The 20,234-nt window shown below is 36.6% G+C and overlaps 1 protein-coding gene across 2 annotated transcripts in view; it reads right to left on the bottom strand.

The window, feature by feature from the left end:
- Positions 1–20,234, bottom strand: part of LOC119784976 (plexin-A2-like) — a 261,005-nt gene that overhangs the window by 215,553 nt on the left and 25,218 nt on the right. For both annotated transcript variants that reach the window (XM_038287311.1, XM_038287312.1), the window contains exon 2: positions 1,469–2,795. In XM_038287311.1, coding sequence (XP_038143239.1) covers positions 1,469–2,665 — 1,197 coding nt within the window. In that variant the 5' untranslated portion in view covers positions 2,666–2,795. The remainder of the gene's footprint in view (positions 1–1,468; positions 2,796–20,234) is intronic.

Raw genomic sequence — 20,234 nt, 5'->3', positions numbered from 1 at the left:
AGTTTCACCCATGTTCCCATGAAGATAATCATCCACACAGCATGATACTGCCGCTACCATATATTAAAGTGGTGTTTTCTAATGAAGTATAGTGTTACTGTAGTTTTAAATTGAACAATACATGTTGTATGTTGACCAAAAAATGGTCAAATCTACTCTAATCTAAGGAGAGCATCTTTTGTTTTTGCTTTTTGCAAACATGACTGCTTAGGAATTTCATGAAGAGTTCAAATCTAACAATAATAATGGTAAAAAAAAAAAAAAAAAAAGTGGATTGTTTTTCTAGCTGCTCCATGTCAATCATGACTCCTTCTCTGTTTCAGGCTCTATTTACCCATTCTGTCAGTTTGGAGGGGGGGGGCATCCTTTAGTGGGTTACAACTTTTACCTCTTTGATGTTCATATTAGGGACTGAACAGTAACATGTGATCTTGGAATGGTATCATTAGTCTGTATTAATATAACACTGCTTAAAACTGCAACGATTTCATATCAGACCTGTCTGCTAGACCTCTTGTCTTTATCATGCTGTTTTATTCATTAATGTTCTCACAAATTGAGGCATTCACAGAGAAGCTGTATTTACACAACAATTATGTTACAGGCATCTTTGCTCTTTAACCCGCTAAGCTGATTTCTAAAGGCAGTTACATGCACCTCACTGGAAATATTATCTAGAAATAAGTAGAAATTTCTTAAATTAAGTGTATTCACCCTTAACCTGAATAGGTAAATGAGATGATTTGCCAATGTAATGAGTATTTTTACTCTTAAATTAAGATATTTTGATACAATGCACTTGAAATAAGACAATGTAATTGTGTTTTCCCCTTTTTTAAATGTGATTTTCTTGTTCCATTGGCAAAATGTCTCTTTTAGCTTCTCAATTCAAGAACAATTGCACTTATTTTAAGAAAAAAATGATTTTTCTAGATTTGGATTCTTTTCCAGACGCCCTTTCAGTGTACAGTATAAGAGTAAATGTGAGTGGAGACAAACGCAGACCACAATTTCTGGGTGATAAGTTGCACAGATTAAATGTATATATTAAAGTTGGCAAAATAAATCCAAGTGTGTCATGTCCTTTTCACCACAAGACACAAAAAAATATAAAAACAATGAAATCATTTGCTGTGCTTTACTTTTTAACCAGTCAAACCTTCAAGACTTTTATATTTCAGGTCTAAATTAATTTACATATCTCTCTTCTAGAGGAATTGGACAAGTTGCTTTATTTAAATATTCTGAATTTGTGATCCTTAAAAACACTAACCCTAAAATAAAACACATTTTTGCTATTTTAATCAATCAGAGATCATACCTTTTGGCCTCTGAGGACTTCAACCTGACATTTTTGTCCCACTAAATTTAAAAACTAGTGCAAATTGATTAGTACAGAAGGACCACAAAGATTAATATTTATTTATCTATATATGTAAACTGTGTGTTTTTATTGAGAGCAACTCACCGCTTTGGTACACCGCACATCCTTCCCTAAGAGCCAGTTGAGCTCCAGGTTTCCTTCTCCCTGATAGCAGGACTGCAGGCGCTCTTTGATTCTCGCATTGATGTCTCGGATTGTGAAGACGCAGAGAGCTGAGTCATCTGGCGGTCGATGGAACTGCTTCTGGCCCTTGGAGAAGATGGTGAACAGCACATCGTCTTGGGCACTTATGTTGAGTGAAGCAGCAAGAATCCGGCCTGGCTTGCCGAGGTAGGCGGCCTGCAGCAGGCGATACTCAATGCCATTCTTCACACACCCAATAGGCAGAGAGACGTAGGAGTGAAATTTGCGGTCATCTTTACAAAGGCGAACAATGCGGGACGTGTAGAAGAGATCGCTGCTGGATCCACTCGATGACATGCTGTTTTCTGGCGTCTCTGGCTGAACGGTGAGGAAGTAAACAAAGCTGCCACTTGCAAAGCCGTAAACATAATAGATGTCAAAGTGTGAGACGAGTGCCAGTGTGTCCGAGGGGATTTTGATAAGGGAAGACACGAAATCAGTGTGCAACTCATAGTCAAGCATGGCAGAAGATTCTGGATCTCGTGGCAACTTTCGGCTAGAAAGAGTAGGAAAATAGTCCTGTTTCCCATCCACTGCCGTGCCAATGAAAAGCGTTGCGTCCTGGCCCTGTGACGGCACAATCACCCCATACATGGTCCCCGTCTGGTTGACGCTGGAGAGATAGTGCTCTTTTTTGTGGGAGGGCTCCACTAAAATAAACAGGTCATCCAATCTGAGGAGTTTACACACACCCTGGTAGAGACTGCCACATGCCAGCAACCGATTTTGGGAATAATCAATGAGCAGAAGCTTGTTGACATTGTTGGTGGGCACAAGGGGCTCAGAACAGGGCTGTACAATTAGAGGAGGGTAGCAGGCCTTATTGTCATCCTTGGGTCCTGTATCATGGGAAACAAGGAGGGTCAGGTTGCCAGACAGCTTGTACACACGGTTGACTGCTCCAACATATAATGCTCCAGTGGTTTGATGAACAGTCAGGTGATTAAAAACCCAATCCCGTCGTTCAGGATGGAAACTAGTGAAAGTCTGCCCATCTATGGCAGGAACTGCTAGAAGCCAGAAGAAAAAAAGAGCCAAAACTACTCCAAACTTGGGGTAAAATGAGAAAGTCCTTTGCTTAGCCTTCAGACCATCCATGGTTACTATCCTACAAGGAAACCACTGATTGAGCAGAGAGAACGGTTTGGAGAAGGAGGGAGGTGACGTTTGCCTTTTTTGTCGAAGGCCAACTTGTGGGTCAATCTTTCACAAGAACCTTCACATGTTTCTGAAAGAAAAAAAAAAAAAAAAAACAAGATAAGAAGTTAGACATCTCAGCAGGAGTCACATTTCAAACAAAGAAACTCATGACCAAATGGGAAAAAAACTTAAGAGGTATAAATGCTGTGCTGCTGCAGGATATAGGGATGAGAAGGAGATCTGGATTTTAAGAGACATATAAAAATCATTATAGGGTACATTCCAAATGAGTTACTGGATACAAAGAGACAATAAAGAAAGGAGACAGGTTAAAGCACAGGAAATTAGTCGGACCTGATTCATACTGATGATACCACGATAACACACTGACTAAGAACAAGGACATCCAAATAAGACATTAGGGGCCTTGGAAATGTGGCAGTGACACACTGCATCTTACATCATCATCAAAAACCATTTTACATCAATCCTGGATTCCCTGAGTACTTTATTTTGTGTGAGGCCTCACTGAATCCACCTGACCTCAAAAGAATATCATGAGCTTAATCTCCATTTAAATATCAATGACAGAGAAGTTGTAGTTATGTCCCTATGATTGTCTGCAATACCTTGCAAAAGTACTCACACCCCTTACATTTTATTTTAAATATTGTATATAGTTGTTGTTAGCCCTTTTTTCTTTGATATCCCCAAACAGAATTCAGTGCACATGACTTTGGAAGTTACCACATTAGTAAAAGATGTCGATGTGTATGCAATTCTATGACAATATAAGTGCAGTTTATCTTTAAGTATAGATCTCTAAGAGAACATGGTTAAAAACATACATAAAGACCAAAAAACAAGCAGCAAGACAGAACCCATTATTGAGGGGAAAAAAAGAAAGCCAAAGAAATTCAATTTAAAGTTGCCATAAGCTATTTATGGGACACAACAAACACGTGAAATAAGCTGCTCTGGTTAGATTAAAAAAATGAAACTTCTTGGTCTATGTAAAAAAAAAACTGAAAAAACAGTACTGCACTTCTCCCTGAACAGGCCATCCAAATAGTAAAGAGAAAAAGCAGGCAGAATGGTGAGGAGATAGATGGAGCTAAACACAGGGCAACATCAACAGGAAAGTTAAACTCAAGTCCTCAAAGGCCATTGTCCAAAACATCAACCAAATGGTTGACTACCTTCTCACCCCACAGTGAAGTTCCTCAAAGTCCTGCTAATTGCATAATTATTTGACTCAGGCGTGTTGAAACTAAGAGACATCTAAGAGTTAAGGGACACTGGTGCTCAAAACTTGGAGTTTAACATACTGGTGTTGGACGTTGCACAATCTTTGAGGCTGAGGCAAAGGTTCCTCTTTGGCAAACAAACCTAATCATACATACAGACAAAAGACAGAATGTATTAGAATGATGAAGGATATTCATGTGCTAGAATGGAAATGTTAAAGTCCAAACTTAAATTCAATTAAGAATATGTGACAACATTTTAAAAATAGATGTTAAAATCTGCATAAAAGCATGAGCTCAAATTTCAGCCCTTATGCATGAAAAGTTCATAAAAACATACCCAGGAAGTCTTGTAGCAGAAACTGCAGCATTCTAAAAATAATTGTCTCTTTGGGACTGAAAATTAACTGCAGTGTATTTTCATAACATTTATTTGTAAAAATGTATGAAAAACGTATTTGCTTTTCACTAAACAAATATGCACCATTGCATTTTGGGTCATATAAAAGCCTTGTAAAATACATTTAAGTGGTTATAGTTGTAAGGTGACAAATTGCCCCATATTTGAAGGTGAAAGCACATTATGTAAAATGTAGTCAGCCTAAAAATTTTAATTCAACTCATCTTTCAATTTTCTATGCCTCATTTAATACTGGAATAAGGGAAAGACTGGATTTTACAGAATCCTGCCACAGCTTGGCTACAGAGATTAATCTCAATGCGTGCAGTGAACTACAAGATATACCTCACCAAAAAAGAAATCTGATCTATTAAACCATCTTCAGTTACTTTTACACTATTGTTTTATGTGCTTAAATGTCACAGTATTTTTTGTAAATACTGTATAATGAAAGTTTTCATTTTAGAATGTTCAATTTATCTTAAGAGAAACTCGAATATATTTCTATTTCTTTGCGGTAGCAGGTATGCTACGATAAAAAAAATCAGGCGGGGGAGTCACAAAGTTGAATGAACAAAAACGCATGTACTGAGAGACAAATATGAAAAAATTAATTAAACTAAATTAACAAAATGAGAGAAATTCAGTTCCCTGATAGGACCTGCTTCCGTGCTCACATAGCAGACGCCATTGGTTCACATGTGGTTTGCTTTGCTGCATGCAAACTTAATCTTCTTACCAATCTGGTAAACTAAACAACATAATATGGAAACCTACCGAGTAAGCAGAGCAAAATAAATATTTCAGTGAAAATAAATTTAATCTACCGTGTATCAGCTTTAAACTCCATAAAAGTCCAATGCAAGACACAGAGTAGATAGCTCACAAGATAGAGACGCTTAGTAATCCAGAATCAAACCTGAATCATCAGTTTTAATTGATTAAATGCTTTTGGAGCTGAAGTGATTGAGTGGTGTTGAACTAAGGTGATCAGTTCATGTTCAGTCAACACAACACTGCAAAATGCTGCCAAAGCAACATATTTAGTTAAGGGAATTAGGGAAATTAGATCAGCTGCGGTTATTCGTATTACGTGGGACCTACATGTACAGAACAGGTAAATGAAAATACCTTTTTTTTGCCGCTTTTCCTAATGCAGTAATTATCTCATCATTGGAAGAAAAGGCCTGGAATTTATAACTAGATCAATTGAGAACAAATTGGAAAACACTTCTACGCAGGCTTTTCCTCACTCATTGACCTTTATGAAGCACCATTTACAAAACCGAAGGCTATTAAATATCCATCAATTATTTCTTTTTAAACATTGCTGTTCTTTTTTTATCTTTTCATCCCCATCTCTGGCTTTTATGATTAGATAATCAAGCGATTTATCATCACAGCAACAGCAACTGAAGTATGAGTGTATCTCGGTTTGTGTGTCTCATTTCCTTGCCTCCAAATTATCAGTGCGCTCTATCAGAACCAGGCAGTGTGAGAGGCTAACAAGTGGAGAGAATGGCAGTGCATCCCAAAATCAACTATGATCAGGCGTAGCGATCCAACAAGGGTAATTACTGTGGAGCTGAGGGAGGTAAGCTGGGGAGCGACACAGGGAAGCCAAGGGCTGGAACGTGTCAGAGGCGGCCTTACATCATTTGTCACGCTCCAGATTTGCATTCGCCAGAAGCGAGGGCACAGGGAATCAAGGGTGGAAGATGTGGGGGGAATAATCAGCCATTGCACCTTAAATAAAAAAAAACACATGGCACTAAAAGTATGAAAAAAAGAGTAATATAAGGTGATATAAAATCAGAATGATACAAGCTCTTTTATAAACCTTAGTCTGGATCAAGTTACTGTCATTTTGGGGTCCCTACCCTCTCCTTTTATCTGCGATCCTGCTGCACATTTTGTTCTTAAATATAAACCCTTAGGAAGTGTATTGATCCATGTGTCCATAAACACAGGTCTTAAGGCCCAATCAAGCTGTTCTTGGCGTGCGTATGGGCGGAGGTGTGGGAGGTACTGTATCCCAGAGGCACTTTATTAGCATGGCCATAAAAGTGCCACTGCCCCTAAAAAAAAAAGACAGCAAGAGGTAGCCCCTTACTCTCACTTTCTGCTGCCTGCATGCTGCTACGATCCTTTGTGTGAGTTTGCACAAGCTGGATGTGCAAAGTGCATCCCGTTGGTGGAATAATGAACCTCCTGCTGAGCTAGCTTTTTGCACAGGCCCCACCGCCTTTTGCCTCTTAGGGCTTTTTTCGACACCCTCCACCCTTAATTGTATATGTGTGTTCAACACTTACCCCCATCTATCTCTTCTTCCTCTCCTCATTATTTTGGTCTCCGTCCCAACTCATCGCGAGGCATAAAATGCATCATGTTTTGGCTACAGCTGCACAGGCAGAAAGTTTTACAATGGTCTAAATAAAAAAAAGGCTCGACCAAGGTTATCCATTCATATTGCTTTCAGCAACATGGGGGACCAAAGTCTTTGTTTAAGTTGATTGCATGACCACCTCTTTGTTGAACATGACATGGACTTTCTCAGTGCTTTGCAGCTGTGGAGCAGACTTGAAAAGAATAAGCCCAACACCGGATCACCCGTGGTGCTCTGAAGTTCAAAGCCCTGTCTTTGTTTAGTTTATTAGGTGTCGGAGTTAACAGTGATGGACATTACCATATAAATGCATTCAGGAATGATTCATAGATAAATGCAATTACCAACTGACCCAAAAAACTAAGAGGGCACGACAGTTGTGGCAATAAATACGATCATTGTCAAGGTAGAAAATAAGGTAGAAACATTTATAAATCTTAATGCGTAATTTAAGTCAAAGGCTTTAAACTTTCAGCTATAAAAAATATCTTCTGCTCTAACAGCAGGTCAGTTTTTAGCAGGATGCAGGCACTGTTTATACCTTTATAGAAAACACCGAAAACAACAGCTTCTTATATTAGCTTAATGTGTACGCATCAAGACATCAGATATGGTTTATAAAGTCATAATACTTTTTAAATAATAAGTTTAAAGTATGAAAAATGTATAAATAAAAGTAAGCCTTATAGTATATTTTCAATGCTGCGGGTTATCTAAAATCACAAAGTCTCGACACAAAAGAGCCTTTGGTGCCAAGTCCTCTAAATGGGAAAGCATTGACTTATGTGATGACACTGTGTTGAACCCCAGAGCCTGGCTGCCTATTAAAGCAGATTGTTTGTTTGACAAAAAAAGACCTTACTTAAGGGAATAGATTGTATTGATGTGGGGTGGGTCACTGGTAACACAGAAAAGATGGAGAAAGAACTCCTGCTTCCCTCAAAGTTACTGAGTGCAGCAAAAGTTCATAAGCTCTGAGAAAATGAGCAGGTGGAGAATGTGAATTTTGACTTTCTGATCAAGACTAGATTTGGCCAAGAATATGAAATAATCTAAACCCTGAAGTTCTGACTCGCTATGACCCTGTTTCCATCCAACTGAAAGGTGAATTTAGGTTAACTTTAAAAAGTTTGAATAAAAGGAAAAACAAATTTGCTGTGCTTACATTTGGTTTAAAAGTGTGACGTCAGCTCACGTTGTTGTCAAAATTAGGTCGTCATGCATGATTGTAAAAAGGAAGTAAATGCTGCAATCTAGCAGTGACCACATAATGCGAAAGGTTTAGTGAATGTGTTGCTATCAGGCAAGTTTTTCTCATGTTAACATGTCAGCTAGTAATGGTGATGTTGCTTCCAGCCACATTAACGGGCAATATAGGAACATATAATGGCATAAGGTGTCGACAGCAGATCAGTCATGTGAGTAAAAGTTTGCTACATCAGAGCCACTAATCTCTATTTATTCACTATGTAGCCACCGTCTACCATGCTGATACTCCCCACTCCCACGGAGACGCGCAGTAAAAATGCCTATATGTGTAGCATTTGGCTGCAAAAAACAAAGCAGTTTGCCGGCTGTGGGAAGATGTTTCCCAGGTAATTTCACAGTCAGTGGATGTGCTAATCAAGAAAATCAATATATACTTCAATGTATCCTATACTATAGTACGTAGCATAACATTAGTCCTCTATCTTGGAATGACTCAAAGTTATTGACTGAGTTAGCCATTGACATTGTGTCTAACACAAGATAGTAGAAAGTAGAGTAAATAGAAAGTAATTCACTGTGAAAGGTCAATGTAGTAATTCTTTATTAGGTGGATGGCGCTGTTGTTTTGTAATGCATTTCTTATTTGAAAAAGTTATGTGCTGAAATACATTCCGTTATATTGATGGAAAAAAATCAACTCAAACATTTGCCCCATATATATATATATATATATATATATATATATATATATATATATATATATATATATATAAATATATATATATAATGCATACATTACCAGGCATGGGAAATTTAATTACCATGACAATGTAATGAATAAATGTATATTAAATACACATCATCAATTTAGCACTTTTGGCACAGCTGTATTATTATGCTCCATTATAAATAAAAAGCAAAGCGGCGCATGTATGACGTCATCCACCAGCACCGGCTATCATTCATTCATCCTGTCCGCTGAACTGCTGCTAGTTTTACTCACATGCCTGGAAGTTGTCTAGTGCTTCTACCACAGATGATCTCGCTCTCAAAATTTAATTGAACGATTCAAATTATCTAGCCGCGTAGCTCCCTGGTGTAATGTACATTGGTTAAAGTTTTAAAAAAATAAAAAATAACTCCAGTCCAGTGTGCGGATGACATCACACACGCCCCACTTTGTTTTTAAAAGATAGTAATTAAAAAAAATAAAACCGCGGATGTCTGGGGTCAGTGATTCGCCTACATGTTATGAATGCTGGCGTACCATAAATGATAAATTATGAACAGTTTAGTTTGTGCCTTCAAGTCGTTTGCCCATAGGAAGACGTTACTTGCATATAACCTAACAGAATATCTTCAGAACAGCTCCAAATGACACAAAACTCATATGGGTGAGTAGAACATGATGTAATAACGTAAAATCAAGGGCCCAATGTAAAAAAAACAAAAACGAAATTCCCCTTTAATGTCTTCCAATTTGAGATCAGCCAATAGACTTAAACAAGCACTATGTAACATTTTTAAATTAAAATATCCTCTTCTATGTCCCTATGACGATAATCTAAGTGTTTATGGAGCAATCAAAGGGTTTGTCATCTCCTCTTATTGTTTCTCAAAGGAAGACCACACCTACAACTTTTATGCCACCAACTTGGTGTCAATCTTGTTGCTCTGTTCTCACCCGCAAATAAGGAAAGGCTTTACGGCAGCCTGGTGTAAATGGATCAATAGCCACATGCCCCTTGCTGCGCTACTCTCAGTTGATCATGGAACACATGGATTTTGGAGGTTTTTGAAATGGCGAAACCAGCAATGAAAGGCAAAGAAAACCTTTGATCAAAGATGAAAGGAAAAGAAAACGGGGAGGCTTCTGTACATTAATTTACATCTATAATCTATAGATGCAAATCTATCTATCTATACTAGCTATATATAGATGAAGATGTATTTAAATACATACAGTTGTGCTCTAAAGTTAACATTTCCTCTAAAGACCGAAAAAAATCAGCTGCCAGTAAATAAATCAAAAATGAAAAAGGAAAAATTTAATAAAAATTAATTAAAAACGGAGGTTATAAAATAGATTTTAAATATATATAATTTTTGACACTATTTCTTACCTCTTAATAAATATTTTTTTAATGTCTTTTCTAGCTGTTTTAACTCTTACAATGCTGTAACTGAGGGCCGTCAGCCTTGATGAAACTGCTATTTTCAATGCATCCTCAAGGGGGAGCACCACATGAAAATTACTCTGTGCTCCTTTAAAACCTATAAATTACACATAAATGTAACCCATACATTTTTTTCTGTGCATATGTATTAAATTCATGCACATTTGTTTGAGTAATTAGTAACTGGGGGCACTGTGTGCTCAAGCTTAAAAAAAAAAAAGACATAAATTACTAGCAGATTAAGTTGTCGGTCAATGTTTTATAGCATTCAGACAAGTGCTTAAGCTACATACTATCTACAAAGACAATTTTTCATTGTTTCTGAAAAATACAAATAAATGTGCTAGATCAAATTGGTCACAGCGTTTTTCTTGTAAGTGTAACCCAAGCATTTTTCAAATCAGACCTATAATGCTGAAAGTGTAGGCCGCCTATAAATTCTAAAGGTCGGATTATTCTTCTGAAACCGCACACATTAAATCTCGCTTGTGTCTGGTCGCAAACCAGTTTTGCTGGTATGCTTCTGCAACCTCGGTCTGGAATTTCTAGGGACGCACAGCAGTTTCCCATCAAAGCCTAGGGGGAGCCTATTCGAGAACTTCGGCGGATGGTCATGAGAACTTCTTCGGCGACGCTGACGGGAGTGTTTATTCTCCAAAACAACATGTTTGAGGCATCGTACAAGTGGTTGTACTTCCGAACCTCCTGGATCAACCTTTTGTCGTGGTTATTCATTGTTGTCATTACTCCTCGGTTTTTAAAAATGGCGGACCCTGGCAGTGAATCGAGAAGGACGACCACACTGAGAGCCGTAAAGGCATAGCAAGGACCAATCACAGCTCCTTTTTGTCTGCGTATTTCCGCTTGAGGTCTGCACGGGTTTGCGACCGTCCGATGTGTAGTCAGGATTTTGTTGCAGTGTGTGACAACGAATGCAGAGCCTCTGCACGGGGGGGCATGGTCGCGCACAGAGGCAGATTTGACGGTTGCAGAGGCTATGAGTCAGAAACATAAATTAGCCTTAACAAAGAGAGGATTTTTTTTTAAATCTGATTTCAATTACTGTTAAGCAAAATTAGTTATTCATCATTACAGTAACTAATACATTGATAAAGCTTTTTACAGAGTCCTTTTAAACCCTTGGTAAGCTTGCTGGTTACCTAGGTCCTGTTCTATTTCACTTTGCTTCTCAGAATCTTTCTTTTTCGCACAACATTTAACTTCTCTTTTATAATTCATATTTAAGCTGCAGTCTTTGTTATCAATAGTTTCGTTAGAAGCAATTATGTTCCATGTGACATAAAGCTTCATCACTTTTCTTTTTTTTAGCTGTGCGTTTACCAACCACATGCTTATTTTCTCTCTTTTCTCTCCCTATTTTCTCTATTTCACAACTTTGTATATGAAAATAAATATAACCACAAATATTTGCAAGCCTGAAAAGCAAAATAAAAAAAGAAAAGGCATAAAATGCTTTAAAGCCAAATTTCCAAAAACCTATTTATGTTGTACCAAATACCAGTATGTCATATATAAGCAGCTGATGGTCACTTCCATTCTCACACTTCTTTTTTGTATTGATTGGTGACATGAAAAGAGAAGAAAAAATAGGTCAAGAGAGACTTAGATTCCAGCATTCATGCCAGCTGTGATTGTGGCTTGGAGAAATAATTTTTTGCATACCTTCCTATTCATAATGAGCCATCGGGAACACAAGACACAGTGTTGGCACAGCTGGCCAACCAGCGTCCAAGTTCTTGAAATCCAGTGTGATCCCACTGGTCGCCTGTGCTCTGTCACTGATTGTGGGTCCCTTGATGAAATGACGATATTTCCACAGTCATTGGAATGATGCAGTCACAGGAACTACAATGTGGTAAACCAAAGGATGCTAAGAGGCAGCACCAGCAGTTTTAGACAAGAAAGGAGAAAATTATAGGAAACAAAATGAAAGGCTTAACGAACCATCACTGAAGATTGTGGAGACAACAGCCCAAGGACAACCTCGGAGTCAGCAAATTGACAGGGGAAGGCAAGACTTAAGTAAACAGCAGGTCCTAGGTTTTCTTCCTTTTCTTTTTACAGTCGTCATGTACTAAGCTTCTTAACAATCTCGCTAAATTTGTTTGATCTCCTAAACTCATATTTACAGCAATTATTTTTCAAAAGATAAAGCACATGAACCAAATCCGTTTACGCGGCTAAATCCATTGTTGCTGCAAAAGAAAAGGAAATGGGAGATGATAATTTCATGCCTTGGATTAATGTGTTATTCCCAGAGTGATTAATGTAAAGCATGAAATCTGAGAGCTTAAGTAAAAGGGATATGCAACACATTTAAGCGACAGTTTGGGAGAAAGAGAATGAACAAACAACATGGTCAAGAAAAGAAAACGGTTAAAAAGATTTGTCTTGTCTGATATATCTTTTGTCTTGCAAGATTTTCATTGGATGTGGCAATTTGGATTTAACAACAGAAACTTCAATCTTCCCAAATGGGATATTCTTTATAGGCGCCCATGATTAGTCCAGCAGATTTCTCTCCTTGCTTGTGTTTGGTTAAAAAAAAAACAAAAACAGAAAAAAAAACTATATATGTTGCATGAGTTGATCTGTAATGGACACCACCAGGAAATAACAACAGCAAAAGAGAAAAATAAAACCCCATATAAACCACAACCTATCACATTCCTCTGTTTTCATGCACCGTTGCACAAGTCAAATATTTATCTTTGTAACAATTAAAGACACATTTGAAGAAAAAGGAAATACAAATGAAAAGATATTTGCTTTATCTCTCCCTGACTAAAACTTAAAGACACAACAACAGCTTTTAATACTGACCTCTCTTGTATTTTGACACAGTTATTGGGTTTGTATGTGACAGTGCAACTTGTTAAAGATACAACATTGCGCTTTAAGTCTGCAAATCCATACCTGTTCCTTAAAATAAACTATTCCGTTGTAGCTCTGGTTGTACCTTTATTGTAATTGCACTACTGGAAACCTAACACTTCTGAGTCTCATACCCTTTTCCATTAAACAGCTTCCCTGTCTTTGCCAAAGAAGATAAAAGATTCACATGGCATGACACTGTCACCGCCATGAATACTCACAGGGATAGCATGTTCAGGCTGGTTTTGTTGGTAGTTTGTAGCCATTTTTCTATGGCGCCAAATCGGTCTCCATTTTCACAAATACATGCACAGGACAAGCTCCACACACACACAGCATGATTCATGCAAACACAAAAAAGTTCACACACAAACACACAGTGCAAGCTCCACACACGCATACAGCACGATTCAAGCAAGATTCACACATGCACAGCACAGGATTCGCCAAAGTATTTCTGGTCCATAAACAATTATAAATTAACTTACAAAGTACCAGTGGTCTTTAAACTCCACTGTGTTTGTGTGTGGACTTTTTTTGACTCTCCTGACAAATGCATTTTTTATACAGGGGATGGTTTGCGACCAATCACAGAGCTGCCTTGTATAAGCCAATAATAACAAATTAATCCATGTGGGATGACTACTCCACTGGGGTCAGGTGTCCTTAGTAATACGCATTGCAAATTTTCCTTACATCCAAGCACGCTGTTTTATTTTCGCAATTTAGTCAGGTTTTTGTCGTAGAGTGTGCATAAAACAACAAAAAAAAAAAAAAAATTTTAAAAAAATCATTCACTAGGTTCAAACACATTAGGTTTAAAAAACATTGCATGTCCGTTAGATGAGGATCTTTTTAAAGAATGATCGTCTTTTCACTACACATAATTAAATATTTATAGGGAGGTGATGCAAAGCGTCATGTCGTCATATGTTTACATTCTCCTGCCTGTGATGAGCAGGAAGTAGAGATTTTAAATGTGTTGTAAAAAGGTAAGTTGGACTTACTTTTTCATGTCATCTCAGTGACATTGCAAAAGAAATACAGTTCTAATGCTGTTATCATGACGGCAGTGCCAAATTTTTTTTTCTTTGTTTCCCAAAAAAGACAAAATCCAACTCAAGCTTGAGTAAAAATGTTGCAGGTTATTTTGAATTTTACTGCTTCCGTCAAGCTTTTCTAATGCAATACTTCAAAATCAGTATTAAAAATGATGCTAGAGGTTGTTTCTCTATGTATCTAGTGTTTGTTAAATGGAACACTGTCTTCTTTAAGGCAAGGCAAGGCAAATTTATTTGTATAGCACAATTCAGTTCAAAGACAACGCTAAGTGCTTTACATGATTAAAATATAGGAAAATAAAACAGAGTCAAAGCAAATAGGAAAAAAAGAATATATAAATAAAAAGAATAAAATTAAAAAAATGCGGAAACATAATATAAGCTGTTAATTCTTTAATAATTAGGTGACCTCTGAGGTTAAGTGGCTGACCTGGATTTTTCAGGTTAAATCAAAGTACAAGGTCATGAATACAACTCAAACATTACAGTTTTATAAAAAAAAATAATTCAAAACATTCTATCACATGTATCTTCATTACATTTATTTATACTTAAAAAAATCCCATATATTACATTTATTTCAACGAGACTAAATATGAAAAAGCTAGCTTTGTTTTATAGGCAGAGTAGTTATAGCTTCACTACCCTGTAAATTTTCATCCTGACCTTTTCTGAAATAGTTCCATTTATATCTCTTAGCATCACAAGCGTAAAGCTACGAAGTCTGGCTAACCGCTGCAAGCTAGTGACGCTCAATGCATTATTGCACACTTTGACACAATTAAGCATATGTTTTGAGGGCACTATCAGGGAGCACTTAGCATTCAGTAGCTAATAAGACCGTCTTTGTTAGTCACCCATATCAGGGCACTTGCTCATGTCTGATTTGGTGGGCCTGCAGCTGGGCCTTGAATTGTTTTCCACTGAATTGCATCGAGGGAAAGCAGCCTCACTGCTTCAAACGGCCTCTGCTTCTTTAAAGAACTGAAATACGCACCACAACACATAAACATATTCCATACTATGACATAAGCCGCATACAAAGCTGCCTTTCTCTGAATGCAGTATAAGGGCAAGATATATTTTTTTCTGAACCCCCTTCTTGCTTCATTCGCTTTGAACTTTGTTTGAGAAAACAAATGCTGGTATTATACCTAAAATCCACAGCATCCTGAGATGTTACACTGTTATTGTCATTCTAGTGATTACTTACTATCCCTCCCACCATGTCCAAAAGCATGCTTGTTTTCACGCCAGTGCTCTTACACATTTTGAACCTGGGTATAATCCATTCCTACAATCAAAGGTTTACACACATTAAGACACAAGTACATAAATCATTCCCTTTTTCCTACTCCAACTTTCCTTTTACTAAAAAGCCTCTGTGTATTCCTCCTGTTTGGCGGCTGAATCCTGAGGAATAATCTTCTTAGGCATTGCCATCGCCGCTTTACCTCATCATTGCTGTCTGTCATCCTGGGAGAGCAGATTTCTATTAGGAGGCATTTCCATAAATCTAAATTGTAAAGGGCTCTGGTGAGAGGAGAGGGAATTCTTGGTGGGCGTAGAAAATAAACAACAAAAGCAGGATGTAAGTGGAGACCACAGGATCAGATATCTCACCTCAGCTCAGACTGGATCAAGCTTTTTGATTGACACTACACACATAATATCACATTGCACGGCCTTGATGAACCTGAAAGCATGTTGTTGCTTTGAAAAGCAATACAGTGGTAGACTGATATATAATGATAATGAGTAAATAAACTGGGGGAGGAGTAAAAGAGGTAAACCTATTACGGAAAAACAAACGACAGTACCGAAAACCTATAGATATGGATTTAACCATAAATTCTACATTAAAAAAAAATCAGTTTTCACAAATAAAGGCTTTACTACTTACAAATGGTTTGTTTTAATAAACTGCTCTTTAATTTAGAATTTCACTTTATGAAAGTTTAAGCATACAAGATTTTTAAGAATAGGTGACCTAAAATAGCCAAGACGCCTTTCTAAATGGTTGCAGAGACCTTTAAAGATGATTTAAAGTTAAAAGACAAACAGAACTGAAGTGGTCCAGCGTTGCGTTTTGCGTATACAATTAATCTATCAAGGTGTCGCTTATTTAGTTGTTATAGATTTGAAGCTAAAATGGAAAGACGTGGTCATATTTTCTTACAGTGCTTCAAAAGACTTCTATAAAAGGTACTAATTAATCTTGTTTGCAAAATTTTTTTTACTGGCAACACAAAATCCTGCCAAACAATGATTTTAACAAAGATGGGTGGCTCTTTAAAGTTAATTTGGTCAGATAAACACTGCTAACAGAAGTTGGTTCATCACAGAATGTATGCATTTCATCTAAACAAGAAATATCTGAACATTTTATCATCCTGTGATCTGCTGACATTTTATCCTGCTACACCTTTGGAATTTACATCCTAAACAATGCACAAAGAGCTACGTAACAAAGAGGTTTCACTCTGCTATATAGTTGCGTTTAAGCAAAGTAATATCAAGCCAAACTTTATCAATGACTTAAACTGACAACAAGCAAACATTTAACTCAACTCAACCTTTATTTATAAAGCACATTTAAAACAACCGGGGTTGACCAAAGTGCTGTACAGGAATCACAGTTAAGGAACATAAGATAAAAGCTAAGGCTAAAATACATAAACACATAAAAATAGAATAAGATAAATGTTTCAATTAAAATACATTTTAGAATAAAATAAAATTTAAAATAAAATTTAAGGAAATTTCCCAACAAAAATGTACTTGCTCCAACTTCAAATGCGAGTACTTTAAATGAGTAGGTATCTGCATAATTTTGATGGTGAATGAAAATTTATTTCAAAATCTTTTTCCAGATCAAATTCTTGAAAGTAGTGCAGGTCAAAACTGAAAGCAACAACTCAGTTCAACCAGCGAACATACATCCCTTCCACTAAGGCCAAATCTGTTAAGACCAGGTATTACTTCTAGTAATAGGTTCTCCAATCTGAGCTTTGTTTTTTCTTTTCTTATTTTTTAGCAGGCCATGCAGCTTTATCATTGGATAGTGTACCGCTTCTCTGTTTTACCGTCTCAGACAGGTAGAAGGTTATGCCACTCTCTTCTATATTGGATCATGGGTTAACAGCGTATGTGGATTTTGTTTTGTAGCTTAAATTATAAATATATAAATATATATATATATATATATATATATATATATATATATATATATATATATATATATATATATATATATATATATATATATATATATATATATATATAAATAAAAAAACATGTATCATGTTTCTTCCACTTAATGGTTATGCCCTACGTCCACTTGGTCTACCAAAAAATCTAACTGTTATACAATAAAAAGTTCAGGTGTTAGGAATGCCTTTAAACAAAAACCCTGCATGATGCTCCAAACTGAAAAAACTAGGACAGATGGGTTTCAGACAGACTTTACTTTAACAGCCGATGGGAGGATAAAAGTTGGATAAAACATAATTTTACAACATTTTAAATCATTAACATGCAACCTTTCACCTATGCTTTGCAACTCGTGTGTAATACTTGCATAAAACCCTTTTCTTAGTTTAAGATTAATAAGGAAACAGTAGGTCAGGAGAAAAAAAATGAAGCTAAACTTTCCCGATCTTTTTAAACATACAGAGTTGCAAAACTGTAACAATTCTCACCATTTTCTTTTTGGGGCCGGAAAAAGTTCTTTAAGCAAACTAAGAGCAAGATCTGATTATGCTACTATTGGCAAAGCATGAACAGTTTTTTTGTGGTTTCCAATTCTCAAGGATTGTTAAAGTGCTGATGTTAGCACTGCGGAATGAGGCAGCCATTAACCATTCTGGAGTCAGTAAGACTGCGCTTGGTGAGTGACAGGCCCCAATGTGAAATATTAACGATAAGGGGATACACATCTGCAGCACACAAGATTGTAAGCCCCAACAAAACGTAAGTAATTTTGTCCCATAAACTATTTAGCAGGCCCAGTAGAAATGAGCAGGCAACTAAAACTGAATCAACTCAGCCTCCAAATTAAATGATACACTTCGTGAAGTTTTGCAAAGCTAATATTTTAACTGCAATCATCACAGAAAAATGCAATTGTGCATTTTCTACGTCTGAATTAACTTCCTCTGAACCAGTTGTAAACTCTTAACACCCTTAATGGTTACTGAGTCCGAGAAAATGACTTTGCTGGCAGAGCAGATATCAGGTGCAAAAAAAAAAAAAAAACTTAATAAAGAAAAAACATCTAGAATGTATTGGTCTGTTTCAGCAACTAATGGAAATAAATTGAATGTTTGGTTTGTCTGACGAAAAGCAATTGCAAGCATAAACTTTAGGTAATTAAAAATATTTGGTACTGTGTTTACAAGGATATCTTAAAGTGTCTTTTAATTAAATAGAATTTTATGGAGAAGTTTATCAACTTTTGTTTTATATTGTCCAAAACTGGAATTGATGTATATATTTGTTACAAACCAAATGATATTTTGAATTAATGATATTAATAAATCTGGCTTATAGAATAAAAATTAAGATACATTGCAGTCTGTATTTCTTTAGGAATCCCTTTGCATGATTTGCTGCATAAATGTGTTTTTCAGGCAGAGGTATTGCTGAGGTGTAAGGGACACTTCATATCTGTCTTCAGCTCCACTGCATAGTTGGGTCTGATCTCAGCTCTTCCTCATTAACACATTCTGGTGTTTCTATACATTTGTTTAGTTTACTGGCCAGTGAAGCACAATGAAATCATGGCCAATAAATCAGTTATCTGAATGTTTGGTAGAGTCCTGCTGTTAAATGAAAACAGACCCAATATAGAGTTTTTTAAGGTAAGTCCCAGACTTGACCCAGAAAGACCACAATAAGATTTTGGAATACCGAGCAACAGAGCAGTCCCCATTTTCTTTATACAAGGTAAGATGGATTTCATTTCTCAGGTTCTGAAGAAGGACGAGCTTAACCCAAAGAAAGTGATAGTGATAGGGCTGCCAATTCCTTGAAAAATAAAAAAGAGAGACCTCTCAACAAGGCCTTTCTATTAACCACCAACATGATGTTTTTCCACCTTTTCTTATCTGTAAAATTATTATGCAACATTTGACTGTAATCTGAATTTAGTTAGACATATGTTTTGTTTTTTTATCTTTATTTTTTTTTTTTCAGGGGACGGTTGGTAATCTTATTTGTAGCCCATGTACCCATGTCCTTGAAGCACAGACTACTGCAGCACTTTAACACCTTGTAAATCTCCCACCAAACTCATGAACAGGATATGCTTTAAGAATGTGGTCATCTCTGTTGCTTGTGGACAATTTTTCCTTCCATTTAACTTTCTATTAGTTTCCCTGGTCACTGCGATCTTAACAGCCACCTTCTGCTGCATGACCTTCTGTAGTGTCCCCTCTGTGTGGGTGTATTAATAATAACATCACATCAGCAGTTTTTTAATCATTGTGTAAAACCATAACATATCTTTTTTTTAAAAACACCCATTAGTCTTATATAATCCTCTAATTTTCAGAAAGAGTGGAATATTATTATATAAACAGAGATAAATGCTTGAAATTTCTTCTCTTACATGTAATGGATATTTTTTTATCTATTATTTTCACTTTTTGATTTGAGTATTTAAAATAATGTATAGATGGTATTGTGAAATATTTGAAAGCACCTGTATTCCAGAGACATACGCTCTAAAACATAGAGATCACAATGCAAACGGTCTTAGATGTCCTGATTGCTTTCTTATAAGCAAAGTTCATGAGAGGGAAAGTAGTTGTCCTAGGATGCAGGCAGGAACACAAATCTAAAGCAACAAAAGACAGAATTTGACTCTTCTGTTTGTTGACACCTACCCAATCGAAATAAAGCAGCTACCAAGTGTGTCCCCTTTAAAATAATCTGGATTGTCCATTACATTCCACTTAAATGTTCTGTTTTGAATTGAAATGCATTCTAATGAAGATCAAATTAAAAAGGACTTTTTTTCATTTTCAGTGACCACACATTTCGATGCATTCGCTTGTGCCCCAGCAACTTATAATGATTTGCCATATCAAGATCATAAGGTCTAAGCACGGAATTGTGTTCAAAGCAAAGGATTTAGGGATGAGGAAATC

The sequence above is a fragment of the Cyprinodon tularosa genome, unplaced genomic scaffold, assembly GCF_016077235.1.
Source record: "Cyprinodon tularosa strain WSP-4 unplaced genomic scaffold, ASM1607723v1 ctg239, whole genome shotgun sequence".
NCBI classification, from domain to species: Eukaryota; Metazoa; Chordata; class Actinopteri; order Cyprinodontiformes; family Cyprinodontidae; genus Cyprinodon; species Cyprinodon tularosa.
The sequence above is the reverse complement of the archived record's forward strand: the minus strand, read 5'-3'. Positions and strand labels throughout refer to the sequence as shown.